The sequence below is a fragment of the Plectropomus leopardus genome, chromosome 23 (genome assembly GCF_026936395.1).
Source record: "Plectropomus leopardus strain MGB_pleo_1.0 chromosome 23, ASM2693639v1, whole genome shotgun sequence".
Classification (NCBI taxonomy): Eukaryota; Metazoa; Chordata; class Actinopteri; order Perciformes; family Serranidae; genus Plectropomus; species Plectropomus leopardus.
The window spans coordinates 10,329,190-10,356,364 of record NC_142198.1 but is presented as its reverse complement, the minus strand read 5'-3'; the positions used below and the strand labels follow the sequence as shown (position 1 = coordinate 10,356,364).

The window sequence follows — 27,175 nt, the reverse complement described above, 5'->3', positions numbered from 1 at the left end:
CAGTACATTTTTAGAGCATTTGCTCTTTACTACCAGCACTTGATGCTTTGGTAAGGAATTTTTTAAAAGAATTCAGATCACATGTAGTAGAGTTAGACATTTTGCAGTTGAAAAAACAAATTGTCAGTGCTGTGTGGTGGACAAAGTACTACTTATGTAATGGTGAACACCATGTTTAAAAGACCTCAAACATACACTATCTTCTGTATTTTTGAACTTTACCACAATTAAAACATCTGCCACCATAAAGTTTTTTTGGAGCTGGACTGGTTATTAGGGGCACTATTGGAATATATATCGTTATTTATAGTATATTTGGGCAGAGACGGTGTAGCAGAATGTCAGGCGCATTGAATGTAATACTTAACAGTTTATTCTGCTGGGTCTAAAAGTTTGCTTTTACTTACAAGAAGCTGCCCCCTCATCCATCGATGTGATCTGATCAGCCGTTAATAGACCAACAGATCAATCATCCGCAGTGTGAGGGACCAACTGTTTAAAAAAAAACTGGGAAAAAAAGGGAACTCCCTGCAGCACTGCATTCACAGACCTGCAAAAACCTCAGATTTTAGAGAAAGGGCACGGCAAAAGGATGCACACACACTTAAAATTTGAAGAAAAAAACAATGACAGTGACCCTCCCACCCCCAAAATCGTCCAGTTTATCAATCAGAGTTCTAGTGTCTGGTCATATTTAAATGACAAGTATGTAGGAGTTGTTGATTGTTATGTTGTCAATGGTGTAAAATCACCTGAAACTAAGAAACTGTTGTCAACTTCCATGCACATCACGTCTAACTGACCCACAAGTGCAGCTGACATGGCTCGCTTCTTCCACAGTGGCATGTTTCCTGAATCCCACAATGCATCTCTATTGTGTTTTTTTTCTAACAGGCACGCAAAGCTCGCCTACGTCTTAAAGGCTTTCATACACAGACAAAAATAGAAAAATGGTCAACAACTTCATGAGGAACCCAATGCAAGCGGGTATCATCTTGCAATTCCATTAGTTCAGACTCCATCTGGTTTATAAACTTAAACTCCTTGGAAAAAAAGGGCTTGCTGCAGTGTGCCAAATCAGCTGCCTGGCACAGGGCCGACTCTGGGTACAAACCGTGGCTCCCTAGCTTGAATTCTTTCTCTCGCCTCGCCTCTATTTTGTGTCAGAGATTAAAAATAGCAAGCGGCCTTCTGCAGAATAAGCAGTTCATGGATTCTGGCTTTGACACTGTGTTTGCCTGGAGAGGCCAGCTGTCACCTGCATGCAGGAAGAGAAGGCCTTACTACTGATTCTCAATACACAGAGGGCTCTGGGTTTTGGCTGCTTGAAGAAATGGGTGTGTCGGTGCATCCATATTACAATTCTAGAAAACCTTTGGTGCCTATAACTTGTTTTTTAAGCTATACAATCATACTGAGACGCTGTGTTTCCATATTTATGTTCTTTAAGATGAATAACTCTTGGACATGAACAAAACCTTAAATAGTGGACAAAAACGACATAAACTGCACATGTACACTCAAAATAAATATATTTCCAAAAATAGATATGTTAATTCAATTAAAAATAGAATTTGGATGTGATTGTCGACAAGTCAATGTAGATTTGTGATGCCGGAACAATTCTCTCCCGAGGCTGGAAAAAGAGAATCAAGTTAAGCTGCTCTAATCTGTAAAACAATCAAAAGTCTGAGACTGCTGCATTTAGAATTAATGAGGGACCAACCTTGTGAACACTTAGAAATTAGTCGGAGCGATTTTCTGCGGATATGGGCTCATTTTCTGGTTCAGAACATTACTATCAAACAAACCTCATCTGTGTGTGAAAGCTCAAACAAATATTGCAGCGAGTTCACAAAGTCAGCCTCTGTGTCAGAGTGGAAGTTTAGATCAAATGAAATTCCCGCTTGTGTGGTTTCGAGCTTAAGGAGGGAGCTGATACAAATATCAATTAAAAACATTCAATGTCACCAGACCAGTGGTTCCCAACATGCCCCGAGCCCCGTCAGATGAACTCAAGTTCATTGACTCTGTCAAGTGGAAATTGTTGTGATCACAACAAAAAATGCAAATGCAACCAATCCCGGTGAATTTGGCACAACTTAGCATTTTGCCCAATCACCGCATGTTATCTTCTAATAACTTCTAATAATACTAACAACATTGATCGACAAATTCTGAAGGCTGTTGCATCCAGATCTATTGCACGTGTTGAGAAAATTAAGGTAAATTAGATTAAATATGCATGGATAATGGGGACGTTAGTGTGGTATAAATTAGAAACTCAGAACAGCGCAGATTTATTGCTAAGATGCCTTATTTTTTTTTATGAATTACACAAAATAATGACAACTATTTATGCAATTGCCACTTGCTTTTGCAATTTCAATGACAAATAAAAACCTTAGCAACACATGTCTATTTTTTTTTTTTGTGTGGAAAAGCTGCTGTGAAATTATGCATTTTAGGACAAAACAATAAAAAAAAGCCAACAAAATCTTGGGGGACTGCGAAGCTAGCTATTTTATCATTTATCTATGTCTTTAATCTGACTGTTTTAACTAAATTTCTCAAGGTCCAACAATATCTTTTTTTTATTAATTAGGCTAATCTTTTTTTCACAAACAACCTCTAACGCCACCCAACTAAACTCCTGTTTTCAGGATCATTTAAACACTCGTGCTTCAGCTCGTTAACTGTCTCTTTATCTGTATCCATTTTCTTGCAGGGGCCTGATTAATACTGCTCATATGACTCCCAACAGAGATAGGAAAGTGAGACAGCTCACTCCTCTCTGCAGCTACTGACATTTTACTTGCCCTGTGCAATTGACCAGTCCTTTTTTCTGAGGTGTGCATTAATCCGGAACTTTTATTTATTTATTTTTTTGTCGAATATGTCCTAATTACTTGAGCTTATCCACAATCCTTCCAAATAAACCCTGTAGTTTAAGTACCCCTCCACTGGACAAATCAGATTTTTTTTTTGTTGTGTATATGTTGGAAAAGACCAACTTCAAGGCAGGCCATACAGCTGATTTATGCATTTATATTAATAAATATCAGTATATATTTCCACACATAAGGCACATGTCATCTCATCCAAATGTTAACTTCTAAATAAATAGAAATAAGGAAAAATTAAAACTCACCGATTAGTAAGATTCACCCATTCAGATGAACATACATCAATAGAATCTAAAATATTAAGATTATTCATTTACACATATGTACAACACATTCATTACAAGTTCAGCCAGTTAGGAGCCCCTGTGAGAGTAACAACAAAATGCAGCACTCTGTATACTGGTATCCCTTAGGAAGAAGAAGAAAGCAAACAATTGGGATTATCTTATCGCAGGGGAAAGGAAGAAGGGAATATGGGGCGCAGGAGTTGAGGCTGCCATATTTGTTATTTTCCTAGCTAAACTCTCCCTGTAGGGCATGAAGTTTGCAACTCCATCGATTTCAAGATTGCCTGTTCCTTTGCAGCAACAAGCCTGTCGAGATAGAAAGTGCACCTCCGGCTCCGTCAGCAATGGCTGAAAAGTTGTTTTCTCTCCGTTTCATTGACTAAAACAGAGCTGCTAGAGAAGGGTGTGAGTGAGCAGTGGCCAAGCTGTGTGAATGCAACTAGGGCTGATTAATGCAATTACCAATAAGAATGATTTAAATAAATCTTTGGCTAACATCTGATCATGCTAAGTTGTCACTATGACAAGCGTCACTGCGCAGATCCACAACGTCCCAGACCCCTGTATTTGACTCCTGTGAATTCTGGTTCTCTGGAATTGATACTGAGGCTTCTCCATGTTCGGGTACACAATTTGACACATCGTCCTGAGATTCGCAGGACTGCTGACCCACCTCTGCATGATCCACAGAGGCTTGTATAATTGGAAGCCATGGAAGGTCTGATTCTGTGGGCGTGACTCCCAACGCCAGAGCTGCCTCCTCTCCTTCCTCCACCGTGGAACCTAGTTCTTCATCCTCGACTCCCTCTACCTCATGCCCAGCCTCTTCCACCGGACTCCGTCCCTCTTCCAGCTCTAAGGCGGCACTGTCTTCCGTCAGGGTCACGATTTCTCCCCCTACCCCGTCAATCCCATTCGTCTCTGCCCCCACTAGAGGCTCCAGGTTGTTGAGCAGTGCAGGTGCGTCTTCCCTGCTGACGCCATCTGTGCCAAGGTCGCTGCCAGCGGTGTGGCGTTCCCACGATGATTCATGTGAACTTCTGTCGTCTGACACAACTGGGAGAGGGAAGACGAGACAACTGGTCATTTTAATTACTAACTTGATCTGAGGCCATACTTACATCAGAAAACAAGTGCTTCTGCCCCAAATCTGTTCCTCTGAAGGACTTATGAAGTGAGATGGCAGCTCATTTGTGTTCGCTGGTAACATCAGAGCTACCAGAAACAGCGCTGCCAATAACAACACATTAATACCTACTACTACAACTACTTTGGCTGCTGCTTTGAAAATAATTATATTCACTGTTGATAAATCAAGTGATCTTTTTTTTTAAATTGATCTATAAATTTAGTCTAAAAAAATGTCAGAAAACAGTAAAAGGCCAATTACAACTGCCCAGTGACATAGCTGACATCTTCAAATCGCTTGTTTTGTTTGACAAACAAGTGAAAGCCCTTTTTTTTATTTGAAATGACACTTCTCACATCTGAGAACCTGGAGCATCAGCATTTTAGCTCGATAAACAACATAAAATTAGGGGCGATGACAATCAGTGATCGATTAATTGGTCATTAAGAATTTAATTGAACATGTGAAATGTAATCAATCAATTGATAGGCCATGCAATGTCATCAAAGTATATGCAATATGTTGCTGTGAGGTTTGAATTTTAACTTTAATTTTGCAAATAATTGATTATGGAAATTACTAATGATTTGCAACCCTACTTAAAATACAAATTGATTATAAACATTGTTGCAGATTCATTTTCTGTCTATTGAATAATTCTATCACTTCTACTGTATAATACTCCTAATAATAATAATACCACAGGTAAGGAACTCAACCTGAGTGGCAGCATTTTAGCCAGAGTTTACAATGCATTTTTAGCAGCAAACACAAATAAAAACAAACACACAAAAAATGATAGTACAACAAAAGTTATTATTATTATTTATTAAGTATAAAGAATTGAGCTGATGTTGCAGCAAACAATTGAATCGCTAGAACAAACTAAGGGAGCTGATAGACAAAAGCCTAATGTCATCCCAATCCATCTGTAAATAACTTATTTTAGATCTCTTTTATGAGAGAAAATTAAGCTATGATGAAAAAAAAAACACTTTTAAAAGAAAACATAAGTAAAACTTTCCTCTTTTGGACCACTGTGTCAATGTAGAAAGTTATTTCAATTACTTATGTGACTGAAGTGCTTCCATGGCAACAGGCTAAATATAGCAGCAGTGCCCCAGACAAGGGGACGCAAGACAAGTGTGACGCCCAGCATCTCGGCAATAGCAACAGCTTAGTTCTGCTTCTTCACCAAAATATGCTCTCACTTTGGGGATTACTGACCCATATTTGTGGAATGTGCAGGCAAAAAGGTTAAAGACTGCACATAGAGTCCCAGCCACCTTTTCCCACACACACTCACACACATGCAAAAACACACAGGAAGAAAGCAACATTACTTGAACTGGCATCCATATTTATGGCCCCTCGTCCCCCATCCCCTTTCAAAAGAGAACACGGCAGAAGTTTCTGAATGTCAGCGGGCGAGAATTTGCTTCACATTTCCAAAATGCCATGGCATTTGGGCAGCTTGCACCAATGAGAAGCAGACAGGAGTGGAGGCGGGAAGGGAAAGGACTTACGTTAAACATGGAAGAGACGGAGTGTTTAGCACGCTGTGGCTAATTACAATGCTTATGTCGATAGCTGTGGGTTCTCTTATCATTTGCTGGAGACGCCAGCGACACACAATTACACACTCACCTTTGTGTGGCTGCACCCCGGCCTGCATGATTGGCTGTGATGCGGCACGTGTTGGATGAAGCTCCGGTTGAAGTTTTTCATTCACTGCACTATTGTCTCGTGTCCCTGTAAGACCGCCATCAAGAAACAAACACTTCCTGTTACTTTCACATCCAAGTGACAACAAAAAGACAATGCAAGTGGTATAAAGAGTTTTGGGCATGTCAGGATTAGATGGAGCCCGTCCAAGCACATATATAATGCTGTGCTGTGCGTACAAAACATACACGCATGTATGCATTGCAGTGCTCACAGGAAGTGGCTTCAGTTCCCTGTCATCTGTCTTCATTAGTGATGGCTGCACGCCTCTTAGGCTGACACCATATGCTACTCATAGGAGACTGTGCACTATAAACCAGACATCACAAACACACACACAAAACTCTATTCACATAGACACATGCATACACATGAGACTGTAAGTGTGCACATCAGCCTTCACAGAAACGCTGTGAATAGGCCTGTTTCTCTGACCATTCAAGTGTGAGGCACAAAAACAAACAGAAGAATGAGAAAATGGATGGCTGGGTGACGCCATGCGTGAGAATCATGAATGGTGAACGGAGACCATATTGTTATGAATGCAGTCCATATTGTTATGGATGCTCAGTGCTGACAATGATGTGGGCACAGTGAGTGATAGCGTGGGGCAGCGGCTGTTGGGATCCTGAGGCTTCTGCGGACCAACCGGAGCATCAAGAAAAGCAACAAAGTTGCTGGTTGTCTAAAAAGTTCCTCTTTTGTGATTTTCCTCGTAATGTCAGATCGTTTTGATTGTCACATCTCAACAACTATTGGATGGACTGCCATGAAATCTGGCACAAACATGCATGCACCCTTCACCCTTTCAAACCTGGATCGGCATCACTTTTCTTGTGCTACGTTCAGACACCTTTAACAAGTATTTATACCTTTGAAACGTGAACAAATCGGTTTGATTTCTTTCAAAAATGGGGGAAAGAATGAAATCAGCAACTTGGCATGAAATGTCTCACAAACTGCTAAAAAACAAAACAAAACGGAAAAAAGTGACAAAAAAATGTACTGAAAATTATCTGCAACGGATTGTGTTAAATGAGCATTTGATATTGTCTAATATCGATCGCAGCCCCCTGAATTGAATCAAAATTGTACTGTGGCAGATTTTGTGATATCAGCAAATATTGTTTGATGGCCAAAAAAATCGATATAATATCTTATCATGGAGAAACTGGTGATTTACACCCCTATTTATTCCTGCTGCAAAGTTGGGCAGCCTGGAGCCAGGCAGCACTAAAGAGGAAGCAGAAGGTCCCGGTGACTTCCTTTCAACCACACTGACAGCCGCCGCTCCAGCCATCTAACCATCTCCCCTTCTCTCTCTCTCTCTCTCTCTCTCTCACATGCAACATACTGTATATACACCCATCGTGAAAAGATGACAAGTTCCTCTGCATTATATGATACTCCAACATACCAGATCTCACACTCTATATCACCAATAAGGAGAGAAACAATGACTGTCAAGTAGTCAGACAGTTAAACCCTACACTGAGATGCAGGGCTGTCTAGCTCAAGAGTGACAAGGAAATGCCTTCCTTTTAACTGGAAAAAGTCTGTCACTGGACCAAAACTGAGTGCATTCTGTATCCACCTCTGTCTTCTCAATAGCTGATGCACGCTGACAGGCTTTCACTTTCTGTGTAACATTTCGGCTTGCACTCATTCACCATGGGGACTGTCAGACTGGTGGGGATCCATCAATCACAACTTTATCTGACTCCCCGCATCTATGTCATTGTTATTGTTTTTGGCTCTTTCTCATACGGAGACAACGTAGTCACCTCTAGTGATCTCCGGGCCTCAGATAGGCAGCCAAGGCCCTCCATCCTATCCTGTTTGCCTTTAATATCCATCAGCCCAACTTCATATCACATCAAGGCCACAGACGCTCACATCTCTCTCTATATTTCTGTCTCCGTAACTGTGGTGGACAGCGCGGTCGTCAGGCACTCTGGGCCCTCGCCTACAAATTCCCTAATAACGGCACATTCCCCTAAATGTGTTTGTAATGTGGGCAATCATTTTCAGTAATGGATGCTTGTCAGTTTTATGGCGGTGAGAATGACGGTCTCATGACAGGGCACCTCCATCCAGCGGCAGCCCCTCCACCTCGCAGCCTGCCTCATACACGGCACAACATTTCCCTCCAGTGGAGAAACGGGGGAACTATTTTCTTCGTGTACTGTATTGTCTCCTGGTTGCATTTGTAAATTATTTCCAGGCTGCAAACGCAGTTTAGGATACTAATTTTTAATGTTGTTTATATTTAATAGATTGTTACATTTTTTTATTTTGGTTTTGCTGCTCTGAGGATGAGGTTTGATTAAAGGGGAACAGCTGGCCGCTGTCTTGTGTTTTTGTGTAAATGTAAGGGCTGCTATGGATACAGTACATGTAAAAATATTTAATAAGTCTGGGTTTATGCTAGGAAAAAAATCGATACATCATAGTATCACAATATTTTATGTGTCAATATTGTATTGTTTCACAGATGCCAAGCATCATTTTCTTAATATAAAGTATTAATATTACAAATACAAATTAACTTTTGTTAGCCTACTAGATTAATATAATCAATTGCTTTTTCAGTCTACTAGAAACATTTTGCTGCAGTAAAAATGACAATATAATATAACATATATATAAAATGATTATATACATGGTTTTCCTTATTTGGCACCTAAGATTTAGGGGTCTTTTCTCAACTATAATGACAAGAATTTAAAAACAATATAGGCAGTGTCAAAGGCAATGTCAAAAGCATATTTTATGATTCATTTTCACTCTTATTTTCACCCCAAAAACTTTCTTTGGATCAAAGTCTAAGAAAAAATAGCTTGTTCTGTTAATCAATCTTAATTCTCTTTAGTCTGACTACACACTCAGCATCATAAATCACTCCACGATAAGACAGGCTTCAGGCTTGCTCTCACAGGATTTATGATTTTTGCCAGAGACAATCCGAGCACATTTTAAAAAAGACCTTGAAAACAGCACTGTTCTGCCTTCAAAAGGTATCTCCCGCCCTTAAATGAAGCCTAACCCCAACATTTAAAAAGTATTTTTTCCCCCTGTGTGTGATATTCAGGCATTCTGCTCCAGTCACTGGTATAATGAACAGACACAACATGAGCGGGTGGTCAGTGGAGTCGACACATAGTAAATGGTGGGCATGAGGTGACACGCTTTCTGGGCGTTTGCCCAGATTTGTCCTGGCATGACATAGTGGAGGGCATGGATGGGCTAAGTGGGGCGAAAGGAATACATACTCCCAATTCCCACGGATATGCGGTAGGTCAAGCCTGAGATGCAGCCAGAGAAGAGAGAAAGACACACAACATTATGGACATCAAACCTCATTAATGTATTTCTATTTTTTAAAAAAGAGAGGGGAATTTGGTTTAAGGCAGTTTGCTAGTTAGAACAATGAGAGAAAAGTTTGTTGTTGTTTATTTTACCAAAAAATATAAATGATAAAACAATAATTCACGAGCGATGTATGAGAAGATAAATGCAGAAAAAACATTTTCTTCTCAAATTTCTAGAATAAATTCTTAATTGTAAATGTACAGATGTGGCACAGTGTACCACAATTTAATTAGTTGATACTGTTTAACCTTTTTTAATTTTTACTTTTACTTTGTTTAAGCACACACACCCACACACACTCCCACAGTCACATGGTGATGTTTACCAATGGTGTGGTACAGCTGCAGGTTCTCTTTTATGTTGAGTACCAGAGGTGTGGACTCAGGTCCCATGAGACTCGAATCAGACTTGAGTCTCAAATTTGATGACTTTAGACTCGCTGTGACAAATCAAAGACTTATGACTTCTCCCTGATACTTTTGACTTGATACTTGATATCTTTCCCCAAGCTCAAAGATTAACTATGTTAAGGTCGGGGATGTTCGAGCATCACAGTACTCCATTTACTATTTTAGGACAGAAACTACAAAAAATGTAACGTAACAAGACTGTGGAGTGAAACTATGATTACAATACTCATGTATAGTGTTCTGCACTTTTATAACAACGCTTCACTGAGCTAATTTGACAGCTATTTCTAAAGATACACTTTAGTTTCTTTATTGTTGAAAAGGAAAAAGCTGCACTAAATGGAATTTTGATAAGAGCCATAAAAATACTTTTAGGTTGTTTGCTTTGTTATTTTGTAAAAGTAAAATTAAGAAAAAACAAAATTAAAAGACCAAGACTGGGAGAGGGGGTAAAAAACTTTTGGACTGTTGTTACTCCCTAACAGTTTAATACCGTGTTTGATGTTATATTAAAACATACAGAAATCATTTCAAGACTTAAATACGGAGACTCCAATATGGTACAGCTTAAATATCGTGTTTTTTGTTTTTTGGTGGAAGCTTTAACACAGACCCACCTGGAAGACTCCACAGTCCTGAAACCTCCAACGTCTTCAGCTTCTTTTCCAAATCTGCCACTCTGTTCCCAAGGATCCTGCAGAGCACGTACAATGAGTCAGGTTACTTGGTACTAATAAACAGTGTTTGTGCGTATTCCTGTGTCACAGCTCAGTGTTTGCCTTGGAGGTGGAGGAGGATTCTCAGAACAGGTATGCAAACATTGTAAATGTGCCAGTAGGACAGGGGAGGTCAGCTTTCTGAAAAAAGGTCCTTGCAGCCAGTGGAGGAGCAGGTGAAAGTTCCTCTGACATCATTGCAATGTAGCATTTCATTACCTGTTGGTGTGTCTCTGGTGCTGGATGACCAGGTTCTTCTCGTGGATGGTCTCTAGGAGAGCCGTAGCCAGGGACTTGAGGTCCGAGATGGACTGAGGTGTGGCTGGCAGACTGCAGCCCTGCTCCTCCAAAAGCATCTCCTGGACTGTTTATTATAGTGGAGGGAGACAAAAAATATGGGTGAAGTAGATAAAAGAAAGACAGGTAGGAAGGGGAGAAAAATAAGTAAGAAGTAAGAAGTAAGCTATTTTTGTTTAAAGCCAGCATCCAAAATAACATTGGGTAGTCACCTACAACCTGCAAATAATACACCAATAAAACTTTCACAAAAAATATAAAAAAGAGAGGGCGATTTAACATGAGACGGGGGAAAACAGCATGACAAAAAGCAAGACGGTGATGGAGAGTTTGAAACAGCTGTCTACTAGAGACACTCCTAACTTTAACTCTGGAGCCTACTGTGCTGCTTCTGCCAGCAACTGTCAGTCATCTTGGCATGCTCATTTCCCTGCCAGTGGTGCTCTCTACCACTCAGAATACAATTAGTAACCCAGCTGGTGTCCAGGCGCTGGCTTGAAGGATCGGCAAAAATGGAGTTATTAAATAATGCAATGAGACAAAGGTGTTTTACGAAACTGTTTTGTTATACTTAAGCGGGATTCAGCTGCAGTTTATCTCATCAAAAACTACCTCACATACCGTAAGAGGTATATTTCCCTGGCCTTTAACCCTTTCCAGATCAGCTGTTCTGGTGTCTATTTATGTTGGAGTTTAAAGGGAATTTAAAGTGAGCCAAACAGTTTGTGTTTTCACCTTGTTTGGCTGAGAGGACTCCAGTGAGGGGACTGCTGTTTGATTTCCCATATGTGCTGGAGTTTTTCCGCCTCTCAAGAGCTGTCTGCGTGAAGGGAAGAACAAAAAGATAAAGCTCGTCCTGCCACCTTTGATGAACACTTTAAATAAAAGTTTTACGCTTTGTGCATATCAATACCAATACAAATTAGGTGAAGTCAAATGATTTTTCAAGATGCATAAATCAGAGTCTCTCTGTCTGTACCTTGTATTTCATGATGTTGGATTTGAGCAGGTTCACCTCCTCTTGTAGTTGGCTGAAACGCTCATGCAAATACCTACAGCAACAGCAATCACAAGCACAAACAGAAGAGTCCAAGCCCGTCAAAAGATTGATGAGGTGCAGGTTGCATGCAAAACAAAAAAAGTAACAGTTTTATTTTAAAGCTGAGACAATCCTGATTTATCTATGAAACTTATAAAAACTTTTCAATTACGTTCAAGCATGCAATATTTACTAATGTTTTATTCCTGTAAACCTTGCCTCATGATCATTTTAACAATAGTTATTAGTCTGAAATGAATCAGTGTTATGGTTTGATCTCAGTAAAGGAAGTGAAAAAGGACTCCCCACAGTTACTAAACATCATTAAAAGTAAATGGATATAGGTGATGTTGCATTGTCAGTCATAACTTCACCAATAGTAAGTATCACAAAAATGTGGATGATAAAAGGTGCAGCTACACCACAAAGTGTGACAAAGATTATGTAACTCAGCCTTTGGTCTGTCCACAGTTTTTTAAAAAAAAATTTCACTTTATTTAGCAAAAAAAATCAGTACTGGCTTCACCTGTTCAGAACCGAATTATGTTTCAAACACACACACACACAAAATATTGCAATTTTAGATTACTACTCTAAATGCACTACTAAATTATGAGCAAATAAACTGATTAAAAAAACAAACAATATAAGACTTAAAGCAATTCCTGAAGAACCTGCAGCTTGTAACAAACGCATGACCTCTCCAGAAAATTCACTGAAGACTGAGAAAGCCACAATGTGACCATGAGAGGTGTACCAGATATCTGCTTCTTTCTCCCACTTGCCTGTTCTCCATGCAGAGGGCATCCACATCAATGATGCGTGCCTCACGGTTGCCCAAGATGTGGTTGAGCTCCACGTTGAGGCGGTAGGCCTTCTCCCTGAACACACCGCGCTCCGACTTCACATCCTGCAGCTCGTCTGTCAGAGCCTTCATGTTGTGCTCCATCTCCTCTATCTAGAATAAAGGCAGACAGGCAAAAACTGTGAGAGAAGCCACTGAAATATATTTTAAAGTTTTGTTAAAGTTAAAGTTGTTAGGTAGAGTTTGCTGAGAAAGCGTAAGTTGTTTTCAGCAATCAGCAACTTAGGAGTTCTCCACTGTGAAACCACATCGACTGTTTTCAACTGAGTAAGTAGCTCTACTCAAGCAGATTCAATTGTGGACTTTGTAAACTTTGATACACTTTGTAAATAACAAAAACAGGCTCATTTTGGGATCAAAAACAAAGCGGTGAGCTGAGAAAAGCTTTTGTTTTGAAAATTCCCCTGTGACCAAATGTCACTACAACTCCATTGCACATGTGTGAATGTGACGTGAAAGAATCAAAATTTTGAGATGGTTTTCTTGGTTTTGGTTGATGATGACAAAATAGGAAATGCATGAACCTGTAGCCCTGCTCTCTCCAGCTGGTGAACTAGATCCTCACGTTCATGGGCGGGGAAATGGCGTGCCCCCACTTCCTCATCCCCCAGCCTCTGGCGAGTAATGGTCATTCTGAGGAGCTGTAGAAAGAAAGATGTTAAATCACTACAGTTCACAAACTCATCTACTCATCCACCAGATTGAGTGAGGGCTCGTGTTACATGAATGCCATTTTAAGTGCATGTAAGTTTATATGTGCTGCTACCTTGTTATCCCCCTGGGCCTCTGTAAGTCTCTGAGTCAGCTCCTTCACCTCCTCGGCAAGCTGCTTCACTCGTTCCCTCGAGTCTCTCAACAGCTGAGCCAGGTTCACCTGAGGAGAAAGCGAAGACAAAGAGCGAATGAAGTGAGCAGTCAAAAATTTGGGCTGCTGGGGACCGGCCACTCGATCTGTCAATGAGAAGGTCTGAATCTATTAATAAAACCCATTAAATAAAAAAATTGAAACCTTAGCAAATTGGTTTGACTTCTTGGAAAACATAGCGAGACATGGCCAAAAAAAATAGCAAGAAATCAGTGAAAGGTTACCAGAAAATTACCTGAAAATAAGAAAAAGAAAGAAAAGAGTAAGTAAGAAAGAAAGAAAGAAAGAAAGAAAGAAACAAAGAAAGAAAGAAATGCCACAAAAAGTGCTGAAATTTGAAAAATATATATTATACATTTTTATATGTTATATTTATTATACATTTCTGGAATTTTAAATATATATTGATCAGAAATAACAATCTATTTTTTTTATTGAGGTTTTTTTCCCCCTTAAAAAAAGTTCACAGGTCAGTTTCTTGTCATTTCTTGAAATTTACATCACATTTATTGCCAAGTTGCTCACTGCTTTTTTTACTTCAAAAGATATCAAACCAATTTACCTTCAGATTGAAAAGGGTTAAACTGCTCGTAAAAGGCGTCTGAACACAGCACAAGACAACTGATGTTGATCCAATAACAACCACATCGACCACAACTTACTTGATTGCGTTTTTCTGGTGGCAAAGAGGGATCACCATCCTAAAATATGAAAAGAGTTGCATGATTAAAATATTCTTTGTCATGGAATACAGTTCGCAAATATAAAACCATGCATACTGTTCTCATTTAATAGACTGACAGCTCCATCAGCACTAAGAAGTTTCAAAGACCTTGCAAAAACAACACTGTGCACACAGACAAACAAACATCACCTTGAAGGTTTGAACCACTCACAATTAGTTCCCTGTACTTTTTCTTGAGTCCCTGGTGGCGCTCCCTCAGCTGGTTGGCCATCAGCTTGTACTGGTCTCTTTCCTGCTGACAGGTGTCCAGCTCCTTGGACAGAATGAGCAGGGCCTCTTTCTTACTCTCCAGCTTGCGTTTACACACCAGGAACTATAAGAAACACCGTACACATGGACAAAACAGAGAGCAGTCGCATTATAAGATGCATCTAGATCTATGTGTTCATTCCAGAACTACAGGAGTACATCTGTATATAACTTATATGTATAACATACACATACACAACACCCATCTTTCATGAACCCGACCACGCCATCTAGGTTTTTCTTGTCTCTATATTTCCTTTTCCTGGGATGTAAAGTGGTCAAATGACTTAACTGTACAAATGATACCGAGTCAGATCAGTTTGCTACAAGTGGAAAAACACACACGGGAGCCAAGTGTTAAAGGCGTAGATAAGATGCAGCAGAAGGAACAGAGTAAACCCTGTTAGCGGTCACACCAGCCCATAACCAAATGAAATAGCAGCTGCCACCATGGAGCTGAATGTGCAGTAGCAGTGTAGTAAAGCTTGTCTGGTTTGTAACTCAACCATGCTCTTGCCTTATATAGAGCTACACCTAATATTTAACCCTTTGAAACCTGAGCAAATTGGCTTGCTTTCTTTCAAAAACACGAGGAAATCACCCCAGAATTAGCAAGAAATTCCTACTTTACTTTTTCCTACTAAAAACATTTAAAGTTAAATGTCCCTACCCTAAGCCAAATCAAAATCCATAGCTCCCAGTGCTTAAAAATTACCTTAAGTGCATTCCCCGTTTTGCACCCTCTTCCTCCTCATAAATAACAAACAGTCCCTTACGTTTCATACATTTTTGTGTATTCAGTTATAGGCAAATGTTTTCATTTCAGATTATCACACCACTACAGGCTGAATCTTACACAGTAGGGTTTAATACTTGTATTATAGTAATATCATCACATAAATGTAGTCCCACAGGTGTCTGACATCTCGCATAAATAGCACCATGCGTGTTTAAGAGGTGGGCAGGAGTGTCCAACCCAAGAGTGATGCTGTCGGCCTAACAGAATAGCATGCTAGCTTACCTCTTCAATGAATCTTTAGTTTATCTAGCAGAAGCAGAAAAAGTAACCTTAGGGGTTTCCGTGTGGTGATAATTAGCTTCTTGGTCTAAACCGAGACGAAACACCGCAGCTCGTCGTTCCATATGGTCAAGGGAGCTTCCGTAAAATCAGTCCGTCTCTGCAACAGCTGTTCACGGTCTCCGCCTCACACTCACCTCGCTGACAAGCCCCTGCCAGTCACTCTCGCTCCTCTTGGAAGTCTGCATGATCCGAAATATTTCTCACTAAATGTCAGGACGCGCCGCCGCCTGTCTGCTCTGCCTCCGTCCCAGCTGCCTCTCCTCCGTTTGTTTATCATGCAACGTCACTTTTTTGGGCTCTGCCGTCAAGTCACGCGCAGAAAAAACACACAACTTCCGGTAAAAGCTTGACAATAAAATTATCATTAAAAGAAATATGTTTTTGAGCATAAAAATTGAGTAAATAGAAATAATTGTTAAAAAAATATAACATAGCCCAAACAATCAAAAAACTAAACAAAACTAAACTGGAGGGCTCGTGATGAGGAGTAAGCGAGCAAAAACAAAACGGAAATTGCACAAGGTTTTCTTCACAATAAAAGCACGAAACGTGTCAGTTTGAGCCATACGCTGTATATAAACATTTTTTTATATACAGCCCCAATTTTACGTCAGTATTACAGTACATACGATATTGACATGCTGGTTGCATTGAGAGAGGAGACTTGATCTTTTACGAGTGTGCTGAAACCACAGCATTAAACATGATAATACACATCTTAGGATCAAATTTGCATTTTTTTTAAAGATTTTTATTTTGGATACTCAAGTTTAAATGGACAGTAAAATTGAGGAAAAAGTTCAAATGTCAAAAATAAAAACACACAAAAAAAGAAAATCTGAATTTTATAAGGCTTGCATATTATATTGTTCTGCAAATTTACAAGATCATTCTTAAAAAGAAAACCTTTGCCTTTGTATAACTTTTAATAACACCATAATATTTGCAAAAGCATTTTAACTGTAAACTAACTCAGAAGCCTAAAATGTACTCTTATCATTTTGCGCAAAGATCTGCTGTGATTTTTGTGACGCACAGGTGTCGGCACTGTTTTATGAAGCTTGTAAGTCAACATTGATTATTTGTCCCTGCTTTGTTAATTTTGAATAAAAATAACATGTGATTTGATATTACAGTTTGTTATATGATTTACCTTACTTTCTTTCCCCGTACATAATGTAGTGATATCATGGAACAAAAGAAGCAAAAAGTACTATAATAAAAAATAACAGCAGCATTAACAGTATTAAAATAGTAAAAACAAAGTACAAAATAAAGAAGTGACTAAGTATTATCAACTTCAGGGTATTTCCAGGTAATATCGATGCATCAATCTGTGAAAATGTGTGTGTAATCCTTAATTCATAGTGTTACTTGCAATTATAAAGAGATCAGAAAAAAATGTAGCAAAACAAATTTCAAAATAAAATATTAGATGAAATATTTTAGGCTCCATGTCCCACTGTCATGGGACCCTTGAGTAGAAGCCAGCCATCCTTAATGTTTACTGTCACTGGTTTGAGACTCTTGAACTGGGACACTCAGTTTCTCCTCGGAGCTCATGGACATCATTGTAAACCTGGTGGTGATGTCCTCTCTCTGAAACATTTCCTTCAAGGGGGTCTCTGAATTCCACCCTTGGATCTTGGCAAACTTGTAAACACATCCAAAGAGATCAGGAAACAGTGTCATCACATCAACCTTAGCGGCATCTTTGGCACTGCAAACAAAAATGAATATTTTATATCATATATTGTGATTGACTTTGTTGTATTTTAATATGCCATACAGGCAATAAACAAAGAATAATTGTATGTGGGAACACTACTATTTTGTACGATGTACTCTCTTTTATTGTTTATAGAACTTGTTGCTCCTACCTGCGCTTTTGCACTATTGTATCTTGTATATTTTACATGTGTGCATTGTTAATTGTGAATTATGCTATTGTGTTATGAGGCTGTATGTACCTTTAATGTGTTTAAGCAAAGCAAAAGACAAATTTCCACTAAGGTGGACAATAAAGTCTATCTGATCTCATATTGACTGATTTAATCAAAACACTGTGTTAAGATTAATTAGTTATTTTATAACTGTTTTTTTAGATGAATCTATGCTATGTTAAAAGAGTGATGTGTCAGAGCTGATAAATTATGCAGAAATAGCTATTTAGTGACATTTTATGGCCTGCATCACGTTCACTCACTAATGCTCGTGGAGGTTCCGTATGAAGCGCAGTAATCCCAGCGTGTTGTCAGGGTAGGGTTTCTTCTTGGAATCCATCTTCTGGACCAACTCTTCTGGAAACTGCCACACCAACATAGTTTGTCACACATTGGAATTTGAGGAATACAAAAGTTGAAGTTGTTTTTATTTTATCATATTTTTTAAAGGCACCTTATTTTTCCACTGTTTGAAGGATCCATCTCCAGCACATTCGTCCAGTAAAAAAAACAGTTTCTGGTCAGCCTGTCGACAGTTTTCCACCTCCTTCCTGTTGCCAATCTTTCTCAAGTATTCAACGCTCCTGGAAAAAAGGATCATTTTGGGATAGATGAGGTCAGGTATGCTTTGAATTTCTCTACATGCCAAAGCATCATGCATGCAGTGATTGAATAAAACACAATAGACAAACTGTAAGGAAAGTGTGAAATCTACAGTTATCTTCTGACTTGACCTCTTAAGCCACCGGCAGCTTGACACATCACTTTATCAAAATGTTTTGACAACTACCAAGATTTCCATTAAATGTGGTAGATATCTATGGTACCCAGATGATGAATCCTAATTACTTGAGTGATCCTCTGACTGTTCACCCTTTCACAGTCTCCACTTATCCTGTACCTGTGGATGCATGCTGTTATTAACATTTAGCCCAGAGGCACTGCTGAGCCTAAGTTAAGCCTCATAAAGACAACTAACATGGCTGTTTGACTCTCAGTCTTATTCAGTTCTTTACAGTCCGACTTTACCCCCATTAGTTCTTGCGTGCATAACTGAAGTAAACACCAGAAATGCATTTGAGATGAGACTGATGACGTGCATCGTGCAAGTTTGCACACTTCACTGCACAGAGACCACAAACACATGCAAAAGATATGGAACTGCTGGAGGTAAAGGCATTTGGATGCAGCCTGGATGAGATTATAATAGCAACCCGCGATTGTGGCTATTGGTCATCGAAGGTGAAAACAATCCACCTATCAATCACTCAATCAATCAATCAATCAATCAATCAATCAATCAGCATTTACCTTTCAGGAGTCCAGAAGAAGGGATGACTCAAGCATTGTTCCACTTTAGGTCTGTTCTTTGGTTCTTCATTGATCATCCACTCAATGAGATCCTTTGCCACCACATCTTGAACATGCTCCAAAGTGTACTTCCCTTCATAAATGTTGTTCTCACATTTGAAAAGGATGTCGCCGAAAGGATGGTGTCCCCCAGAGAGAATATAATAAACCAGCATCCCTGCCACCTTGTAAGTTAGCAAAGCAGTTTGATTATTGAATGATTTTTCACCCAACCACCTCTCTAACAAACATATTTGCATAGCCGTTAACTAACCTGTATGTCAGTGCTCCTCTTGTATCGTATGTCAGCACTTCCCTCTAAAGTCTCCTTGGCCATCCAGCATTTTGTTCCTGCACTGCGTGTGCGCAAAGTTGTTTGGCCCACAGGTAACCGTCTGCTGATGCCAAAATCAGCTAATCTTGCCCTGTTGGTAACATCTGCAGGACAAAAGATGTTAACTGAATCAGTAAACAAAATTATGTATGGCAGAGAATAAAATTTAATTCCTTGAATGCTTTGAAAATTTCAAGTAAAATTCCATCATTTCATTGTATTTTTAAGTTGTCTTACCAATCAAAACATTCTGCGGTTTGAGATCTCGGTGGAGAATTGGAGGATCTTGACAATGAAGCACATTTAAACTCTCCAGAACCTCATAAGAAAGTTTTTTCATTGGCAAACCACCATCTTTTTTTTCATCCTTATTTTTTTCAATATATTCTTCCAGAGTGAATTCACAGAGTTGAAGGCCAAGATATCCAAAGTTGTCATCTTCTGCAAAATCAACGTATCGGACAATAGACTGATGATCGAGTTCTGGAAGTCGTAGAAATCCCTCCTCATTCTTCAGCTCCTGATAGTTGCATTTGGACATTCTCTTAATAGCAACTTCAGTGCCGTCATCTCTGAGCCCCAAGAAGACTTCAGTGCCATCACTTCCCTTTGCTATGCGGAATTCAGGATCCTTCACATAAATCATGCTCCTAATTCTGGTAACTTTACTATCATCTGTGCTCACAAGCCTCTCTAATTTTTCTCTCCACCTCTTGCTGACTTGCAGCCATTTGGGGTTTACTGATCCTGATGTGTTAAAGTTGAATGGCTTTACATGTGAAGTTGGATCCATAATAGTATCTGCTGTGTGATCAGCAGTGCAAACTTCATCATTCGTGTCTTCTTGTTTTTCTGACATTTCTTTCTTTTTCTTCTTCTTTTTCTTCTTTTTCTTTGATCCAGTTGGTGCTTCACCTGCTTTGTATTCTGAGTTTAGTTTGCTGAAATGATCTGTCAGTCGTCTGAGCACTTCTTTCAGTGTGTCATTCATTTTCATTTTTGCAGTCGTCAGTATGTCCTCTGGCACTGAAGTTATCCCAACTGCTGCAAAGATGTCGGCTGCATGTTTAACTGCAAGTAAGTTTCCAAATATGCCATAGGTAAAGATTTTAATGTCAGTGGAGCCTGGTTGCTTTGCAAAAGGAGCAATGGTTTCACATAACTTTTCAGTAAAGTTGGGATCCCAGCCATTTCTGCCTTTTGTCCTCTGTGTCATCACAAATAGTGTTTGCAGAATAAATAGACACAAACCAGATCCAAGCTGCTTCAGTAGTTGGGGGATTATAGCCAGCGCTTGGTCATTTGGAAACTCTTCCACAGTGCACAAAACTGCATATAAAGTACCAATTGCCTGATGTAGATCTTGCTTGGAAATGTTAGGAAAACGACTGACTGCACCTTCAATGTATGTGTTCAGATTTCCAGTGTCCTTAAGCCATTTGATACATCTGTGGTGGTACATTTCTGCACCTCTCGTAGTTACACTGAAAATGATTTCAATCATGGTCAGATGGCTCCGAGGATCCTCCAGCAGCATGTGGCTGTCAAACATTTGAAACACTTCTTCAATGGGTTGAAAAGGCAGAGCAATTTCAAGGTCCAAAAAATATCTGATTTTGGAGCAAAACGGATCTCCTTTCGATGCAAGTTTATTGACAATGTCAGATAGTTTTTTGTTGTGGGTATTATTTTCACCAGTGATAGTGACAGGTAACAATGTTACACGTGCACCAGCAGAAATGAGCACTTGGACGACATCTTCCCTGTCATTAATGACAGCAATTTGCAGTGGTGTGAATATCTGTAAAGATGTACATCCATCTGGATTGGCTTTTGCTTCAAGCAGTTTCTCCACAAAATAAAGTGATCTTTTGGATAGTGAGACATAATGCAAAGGTAAATTGTGATTTTGGGAAGCCTTGTTGGGGTCTGCACCTTGACCCAAAAGGAAATCGAAAATTTTTGTCTTGTGATTCATAACAGCCGCAATTAGTGGAGTTATACAGTCATTGCAGTCTTTGCATGGGTAGAGTTCATTAATGTTTTTCTTCAGTAATTTTTTGAGCTGCTTGAGGTTGTCCCCTATAATAGACTGTATTATAGGATGTGTTTCAGTGACTGATGAGGATACATACATGCTTGTAATGATATTCATTTCTTTCCTTCGGGAGGAACTGTAAAAAAAAAAAAAAAAAAAGTCAAAATGATGATGTTACTGTTACATTTGGTGTCATTTTATTCTTTGGACAAGTGGCCAAAAAGTTCATGTTATTTCATTTTCATATGTAATTTCTCATTACTTTGACAAGCTCAAGCTTAGGTGCAAGGATATCAAAATACAGCATGAGGAAAAAGAACACCTGCACACTTGATATATGTTTTATGTTTTGTAATATGGCCTTTACATCACTGTTTTTCTTTTCCTTCAAACTTTGTTTTTTTTTCTATGTAAATTATTTAATTGTTGAATGTCAATTGTTTTTTGTGAATCTTTGTGGCTCAGATGGTTAATCACACTCCTCAGCTTTTATGTGTGCATTATGTATAAATGTGGTTTCATCTTTTCAAATATTTGACCTGACGAAGACCCAAGCAGGATCAAAATGTTGTCTGAAATAAGCTTCCTTGTCTGCTAATGCAGAGTGCCACACCTTGCCCTCGCTTCCTCATTCAGGCTGAATACCAGAATTCAACTTTGGGTGTGCACAACTGTGAAATGTCTATTAATATGTTTTGGCCGTAAGTACAAGGATAAATAGTGTCACTGTTGGTAAACATTCATGATGATGACATTATATAACCAGAAGAATCCCATATAAGGAAAAGTAAGGCTACATGAATGTTTCTCTTAAAGGGGGATACATTTGCAAAAAAATGGATTGCAACATAATATGTTTGTTTTCTATGGTGTATCGTCCTTTTTTTAAAGTTCTCCTAAAAACAGCATTTTTTAATTTTTTTAAAATTTTTTTTAAATTGGAAAACAGTTTAATTGTCATGGCCTTGCTAACTGCAGTAAAGTTTGATCTTGCAATAGTAAGTCAAAAGATTTGTTTAGACTTTTTTTTGTAACAGATGTGCAGTCCCTGTTTTATGGACATTTGTACAAGAGCCACAGCTTGCCCTCATCAACTGCTTTAGACTTTGAACTTGAAGACCGGTGTTCAACATGTATTGACACAGCAACAGGCATATGATCAACTACCGCTGCCCCATACTGAATGCTTATACACCCCAATGACGCGTGTGCGTCAGCTGTACTAATACAATGGTCCAGCCATGATGTAGTATGCCAGGCCTCGCCAACATATGTGTAACTATTTGCAGGCAAAAGCATTTTACTCGACAATGTAAGATTATTTTTGGCAGAAGTAAATCATGTGATGAGCAAATTCAGAGCTGCTGTCTGAAACATCATCATTCATATCTCCAATGATAAATACACAGGAATATGAATTATCTTGTACAAAGGAATTTATTTACTGGTGTATTGTATTGCAACACACCAGTCAACACCAAGCCTAACCACATTTATCATTAAATCAAACTTCTTATGCCACAGAATGGCCGCGCCCTCTGACTATTCCCATACTAAGATCAGCTGTAGACTCCCCAGCTCCATGGACGCTATCATTAAAGGAGTTTCGTTTCTCCAAATCTTGCTTTGCTAAGAATCGTTTCTCAGCAAAGCTCGCTCAGCCCTCCAAGGGACCATCTCACTCAGTTTACTTTTGTTTTTCAGACAACTGGAACAGCAGAAGGGAAGTGAATAAGAGGGAGAGAATGGGGCATGTTGAACACTGTGCCTGAAGGAACTGGTTGAGCAACTTTTGGAACACAGCGGAAAGTTTATCATCAATCAAAAAATGCTCTGCATGTTATGTGATCTCGGGAAACGCTCCCAGCTGGGCATTTCCTGAAGACCGCCAAGTGTTTTCCGCTGGAAAACAAATGCTTTGGTGACACGGCTGACTATCATGGCAGTTTACATGACTTTATACAGTGCAGTTTGAAATTACTTACGCAAAGAAAGCTACACCTTGCCCTCATCAACTGTTTTAGATTTTGAACTTCATTATTAAAACTGGATAGACGAATTGAACTTTAAATGTACACAGCTGTGAAATTTCTATTTATTGGGCTATATTTGCTCGTAGTAGGTACAAGGAATAAATACTGTCATTAAACAAACATTCATAAGAAACACAACACTCATTATGGCATCAAATATCTATGAAGATGGATTACACATAACAGTAGGACAATATGAGTGTGTTTCTCTTAAGCAGGCTGATTATTTTACAGTACTATTTTAAAGTAAATAGTAGATATTTAGGTACTCACAATGTCGATGTGAAGAACCAGCTTCAGTATGAATAATATCGATCAACACTTAACGTGCTGTCGGTTCTCTGTGTTACTCTCTGACACTTCCTCTGCTATGGTTTCTGCCTCTCTCTTTTTCTTGCTCCTCCCATTTACAGGTACAGGCCGGATGTAATTTGCCAGGAGGAAGGAAGGCCGTGTGCTGTTTATTTTTTCAGCTTGTAGTTCCTTTTCTTACTAAAGTCTCTTTGAACATTGTTCTCTGACTGCCGAGTATCCAAAGTCAAAATGCAAAAACATCTCAGTTGATGAATTTTTTTAATCTGCTGATCTCACAGTCATATCCTTCAGGAGTTTAAAGACATTTTTATGTTCAGAAAGGGAATAACACGGTCATCGCTGGTAATGGTTCAGAGTGCAAAGGCGTGTAATTCTGCTCTGGTATGAAGCTTTGCAGGATACTAAAACATTCTGATGAAATTGTTCATCAAATTAACAGCCATGAGCATTGTGAAATGGTGAGCATGGTGACATCACATTGTGTTTATCAATGAATGCTGAGAAATAAGTGTATAGTGACTTTTTAGAGTTTTTTCACTGAAAACAGCTCTCATCAACAGGCGAAGTTACGAGATTGGTGAAACTAAGCCATAACAGCTAAAAAATGCTAAACCACTCAAGAGAACTGAGTGGGACTGCAGTCCTTTTAATTTAAAGTGGATTTGTCATTCTGAGTGACCCAGTTTACATAAACACACTCATTTGATACATCAGCAAAGAGAAGGACAAGACTTGATTTATTTATTTTGGGCAAATGTAGAGACCAGCATGTTTCATGTGTTGAGCTTGTTTGTATCCAAACAAATAAGTGAAGTCTCATGAGTGCTGGTGGTATTTCTCTTTACTGATTTTTGCCTCTAATGTGCACCTTTTTTTATGCTGTAAATGATTTTTTGGAGTTGTGCGCACTACCGGCTTTTCTTCATACATCAACATAAAAATATTGATTGGTGTAGCTTTACGGTCCCAACGGCTTTGTTAGGGCAGTTAAAAAATGTTTCCCATTATTTCCCATATGATCAATAAATCATAAAACATTTTTATATGTTTATTTTGATACACAAATGATTAGCTTTACAGTATATTTTGAAAGTAACATTAAATATGCTTAAAACAAAATCACAGTTAGTTAGGTTTATCACCCTAGAGACACCCTTTTTTGATGCTTTTGATGTCATGCTCTTGCAAGCTGCAGTAACGTTTGATACATCAACATAAAAATATTGATTGGTGCAGCTTTACGATCCCAACGGCTTTGTTAGGGCAGTTAAAAAATGTTTCCCAATATTTCCCATATGATCAATAAATCATAAAACACTTCTTAGAATCATATTTTTGCATGTTTATTTTGATACTCAAATGATTAGCTTTACAGTATATTTTGAAAGTAACATTCAATATGCTTAAAACAAAATCAGAGTTAGTTAGGTTTATCAAAAAGAATTTGGCAAACACCCTTTTTTGAATGTCATGCTCTTGCAACCTGCAGTAACGTTTGATTTTTTTTAAAAAGTAAGTGCAAAGATCTGTTTAGGTTTTTGTGTCACCAACAGGTAGTGGCATTGCAGTACTTTTTATGTACATGTTGTAGCTTGTAAGTCAACATTCAGTATTAATAAGATCAAAATGACAGACAGAAAAAGCCTTTCAACTTTCCTTCATGTTTGAACAGATTCTGTCCTTTTATCAAATTTATATATGTAAGTCCACTGACCTCTGTGGTTAGGAGTCTTTTTTAAAATAAGTCTAAAAAGAAAAGTTCAAATATGTCAGCCCAATGACTATGATTATTTTTTCAAACTTGTTGGTAGGTTCAATTTTCCTGGCATCACCTAAACACTAAATGAATAAAATACAGTTAGCAAATATAAAACCATGCATACTGTATTTAATAGACTGACAGCTCCATCAGTACTAACAAGTTCGAAAGACCTTGCACAGACAAAACTGTGCACACAGACAAACAAACATCACCTTGAAGGTTTGAACCACTCACAATTAGTTCCCTGTACTTTTTCTTGAGTCCCTGGTGGCGCTCCCTCAGCTGGTTGGCCATCAGCTTGTACTGGTCTCTTTCCTGCTGACAGGTGTCCAGCTCCTTGGACAGAATGAGCAGGGCCTCTTTCTTACTCTCCAGCTTGCGTTTACAGACTACAAGAAACACCGTACACATGGACAAAAGAGAGAGCAGTCGCATTATAAGATGCATCTAGATCTATGTGTTCATTCCAGAACTACAGGAGTACATCTGTATATAACTTATATGTATAACATACACATACACAACACCCATCTTTCATGAACCCGACCACGCCATCTAGGTTTTTCTTGTCTCTATATTTCCCTATCCTGGGATGTAAAGTGGTCAAATGACTTAACTGTACAAATGATACCGAGTCAGATCAGTTTGCGACAAGTGGAAAAACACACACGGGAGCCAAGTGTTAAAGGTGTAGATAAGATGCAGCAGAAGGAACAGAGTAAACCCTGTTAGCACCAGCCCATAACCAAATGAAATAGCAGCTGCCACCATGGAGCTGAATGTGCAGTAGCAGTGTAGTAAAGCTTGTCTGGTTTGTAGCTCAACCATGCTCTTGCCTTATATAGAGCTACACCTAATATTTAACCCTTTGAAACCCGAGCAAATTGGCTTGCTTTTTTTCAAAAACATGAGGAAATCACCCCAGAATTAGCAAGAAATTCCTACTTTACTTTTTCCTACTAAAAACATTTAAAGTTAAATGTCCCTACCCTAAGCCAAATCAAAATCCATAGCTCCCAGTGCTTAAAAAATACCTTAAGTGCATTCCCCGTTTTGCACCCTCTTCCTCCTCCTTATAAATAACAAACAGTCCCTTACGTTTCATATATTTTTGTGTATTCAGTTATAGGCATACTTACGTTTTCAAATGTTTTCATTTCAGATTATAACACCACTACAGGCTGAATCTTACACAGTAGGGTTTAATACTTGTATTATAGTAATATCATCACATAAATGTAGTCCCACAGGTGTCTGACATCTCGCATAAATAGCACCATGCGTGTTTAAGAGGTGGGCAGGAGTGTCCAACCCAAGAGTGATGCTGTCGGCCTAACAGAATAGCATGCTAGCTTACCTCTTCAATGAATCTTTAGTTTATCTAGCAGAAGCAGAAAAAGTAACCTTAGGGGTTTCCGTGTGGGGATAATTAGCTTCTTGGTCTAAACCGAGACGAAACACCGCAGCTCGTCGTTCCATATGGTCAAGGGAGCTTCCGTAAAATCAGCCCGTCTCTGCAACAGCTGTTCACGGTCTCCGCCTCACACTCACCTCGCTGACAAGCCCCTGCCAGTCACTCTCGCTCCTCTTGGAAGTCTGCATTATCCGAAATATTTTTCACTAAATGTCAGGACGCGCCGCTGCCTGTCTGCTCTGCCTCCGTCCCAGCTGCCTCTCCTCCGTTTGTTTATCATGCAACGTCACTTTTTTGGGC

The 27,175-nt window shown here is 39.1% G+C and overlaps 2 protein-coding genes across 5 annotated transcripts; both read right to left on the bottom strand.

Annotated features, from left to right (window-relative positions):
* Positions 1-3,028: 3,028 nt before the first annotated feature.
* ccdc149a (coiled-coil domain containing 149a) lies at positions 3,029-27,089 on the bottom strand. Of its 4 annotated transcripts, none has more exons than XM_088073345.1 (13): positions 27,013-27,089; positions 14,508-14,669; positions 14,274-14,312; positions 13,513-13,620; positions 13,271-13,387; positions 12,667-12,839; positions 11,822-11,894; positions 11,578-11,662; positions 10,765-10,909; positions 10,447-10,523; positions 9,320-9,352; positions 5,970-6,074; positions 3,029-4,249 (listed from the first exon to the last, which is right to left on the bottom strand). In XM_088073345.1, the coding sequence occupies exons 1-13, from the start codon at positions 27,061-27,063 to the stop codon at positions 3,696-3,698; spliced, it is 1,722 nt and encodes a 573-aa protein (XP_087929471.1). In that variant the 5' UTR covers positions 27,064-27,089; the 3' UTR covers positions 3,029-3,695. The 4 variants fall into 4 exon arrangements, with proteins under 4 accessions (XP_087929471.1, XP_042367754.2, XP_087929472.1 ...); XM_042511820.2 differs by lacking the exon at positions 27,013-27,089 and adding an exon at positions 15,821-15,996; XM_088073346.1 differs by lacking the exon at positions 27,013-27,089 and adding an exon at positions 15,627-15,792.
* LOC148185647 (uncharacterized) lies at positions 16,411-23,761 on the bottom strand. The gene is made up of 7 exons (XM_088073907.1): positions 23,658-23,761; positions 19,551-21,487; positions 19,254-19,417; positions 18,941-19,164; positions 18,084-18,213; positions 17,893-17,993; positions 16,411-17,406 (listed from the first exon to the last, which is right to left on the bottom strand). The coding sequence occupies exons 2-7, from the start codon at positions 21,466-21,468 to the stop codon at positions 17,184-17,186; spliced, it is 2,760 nt and encodes a 919-aa protein (XP_087930033.1). The 5' UTR covers positions 21,469-21,487; positions 23,658-23,761; the 3' UTR covers positions 16,411-17,183.
* Positions 27,090-27,175: the final 86 nt, after the last annotated feature.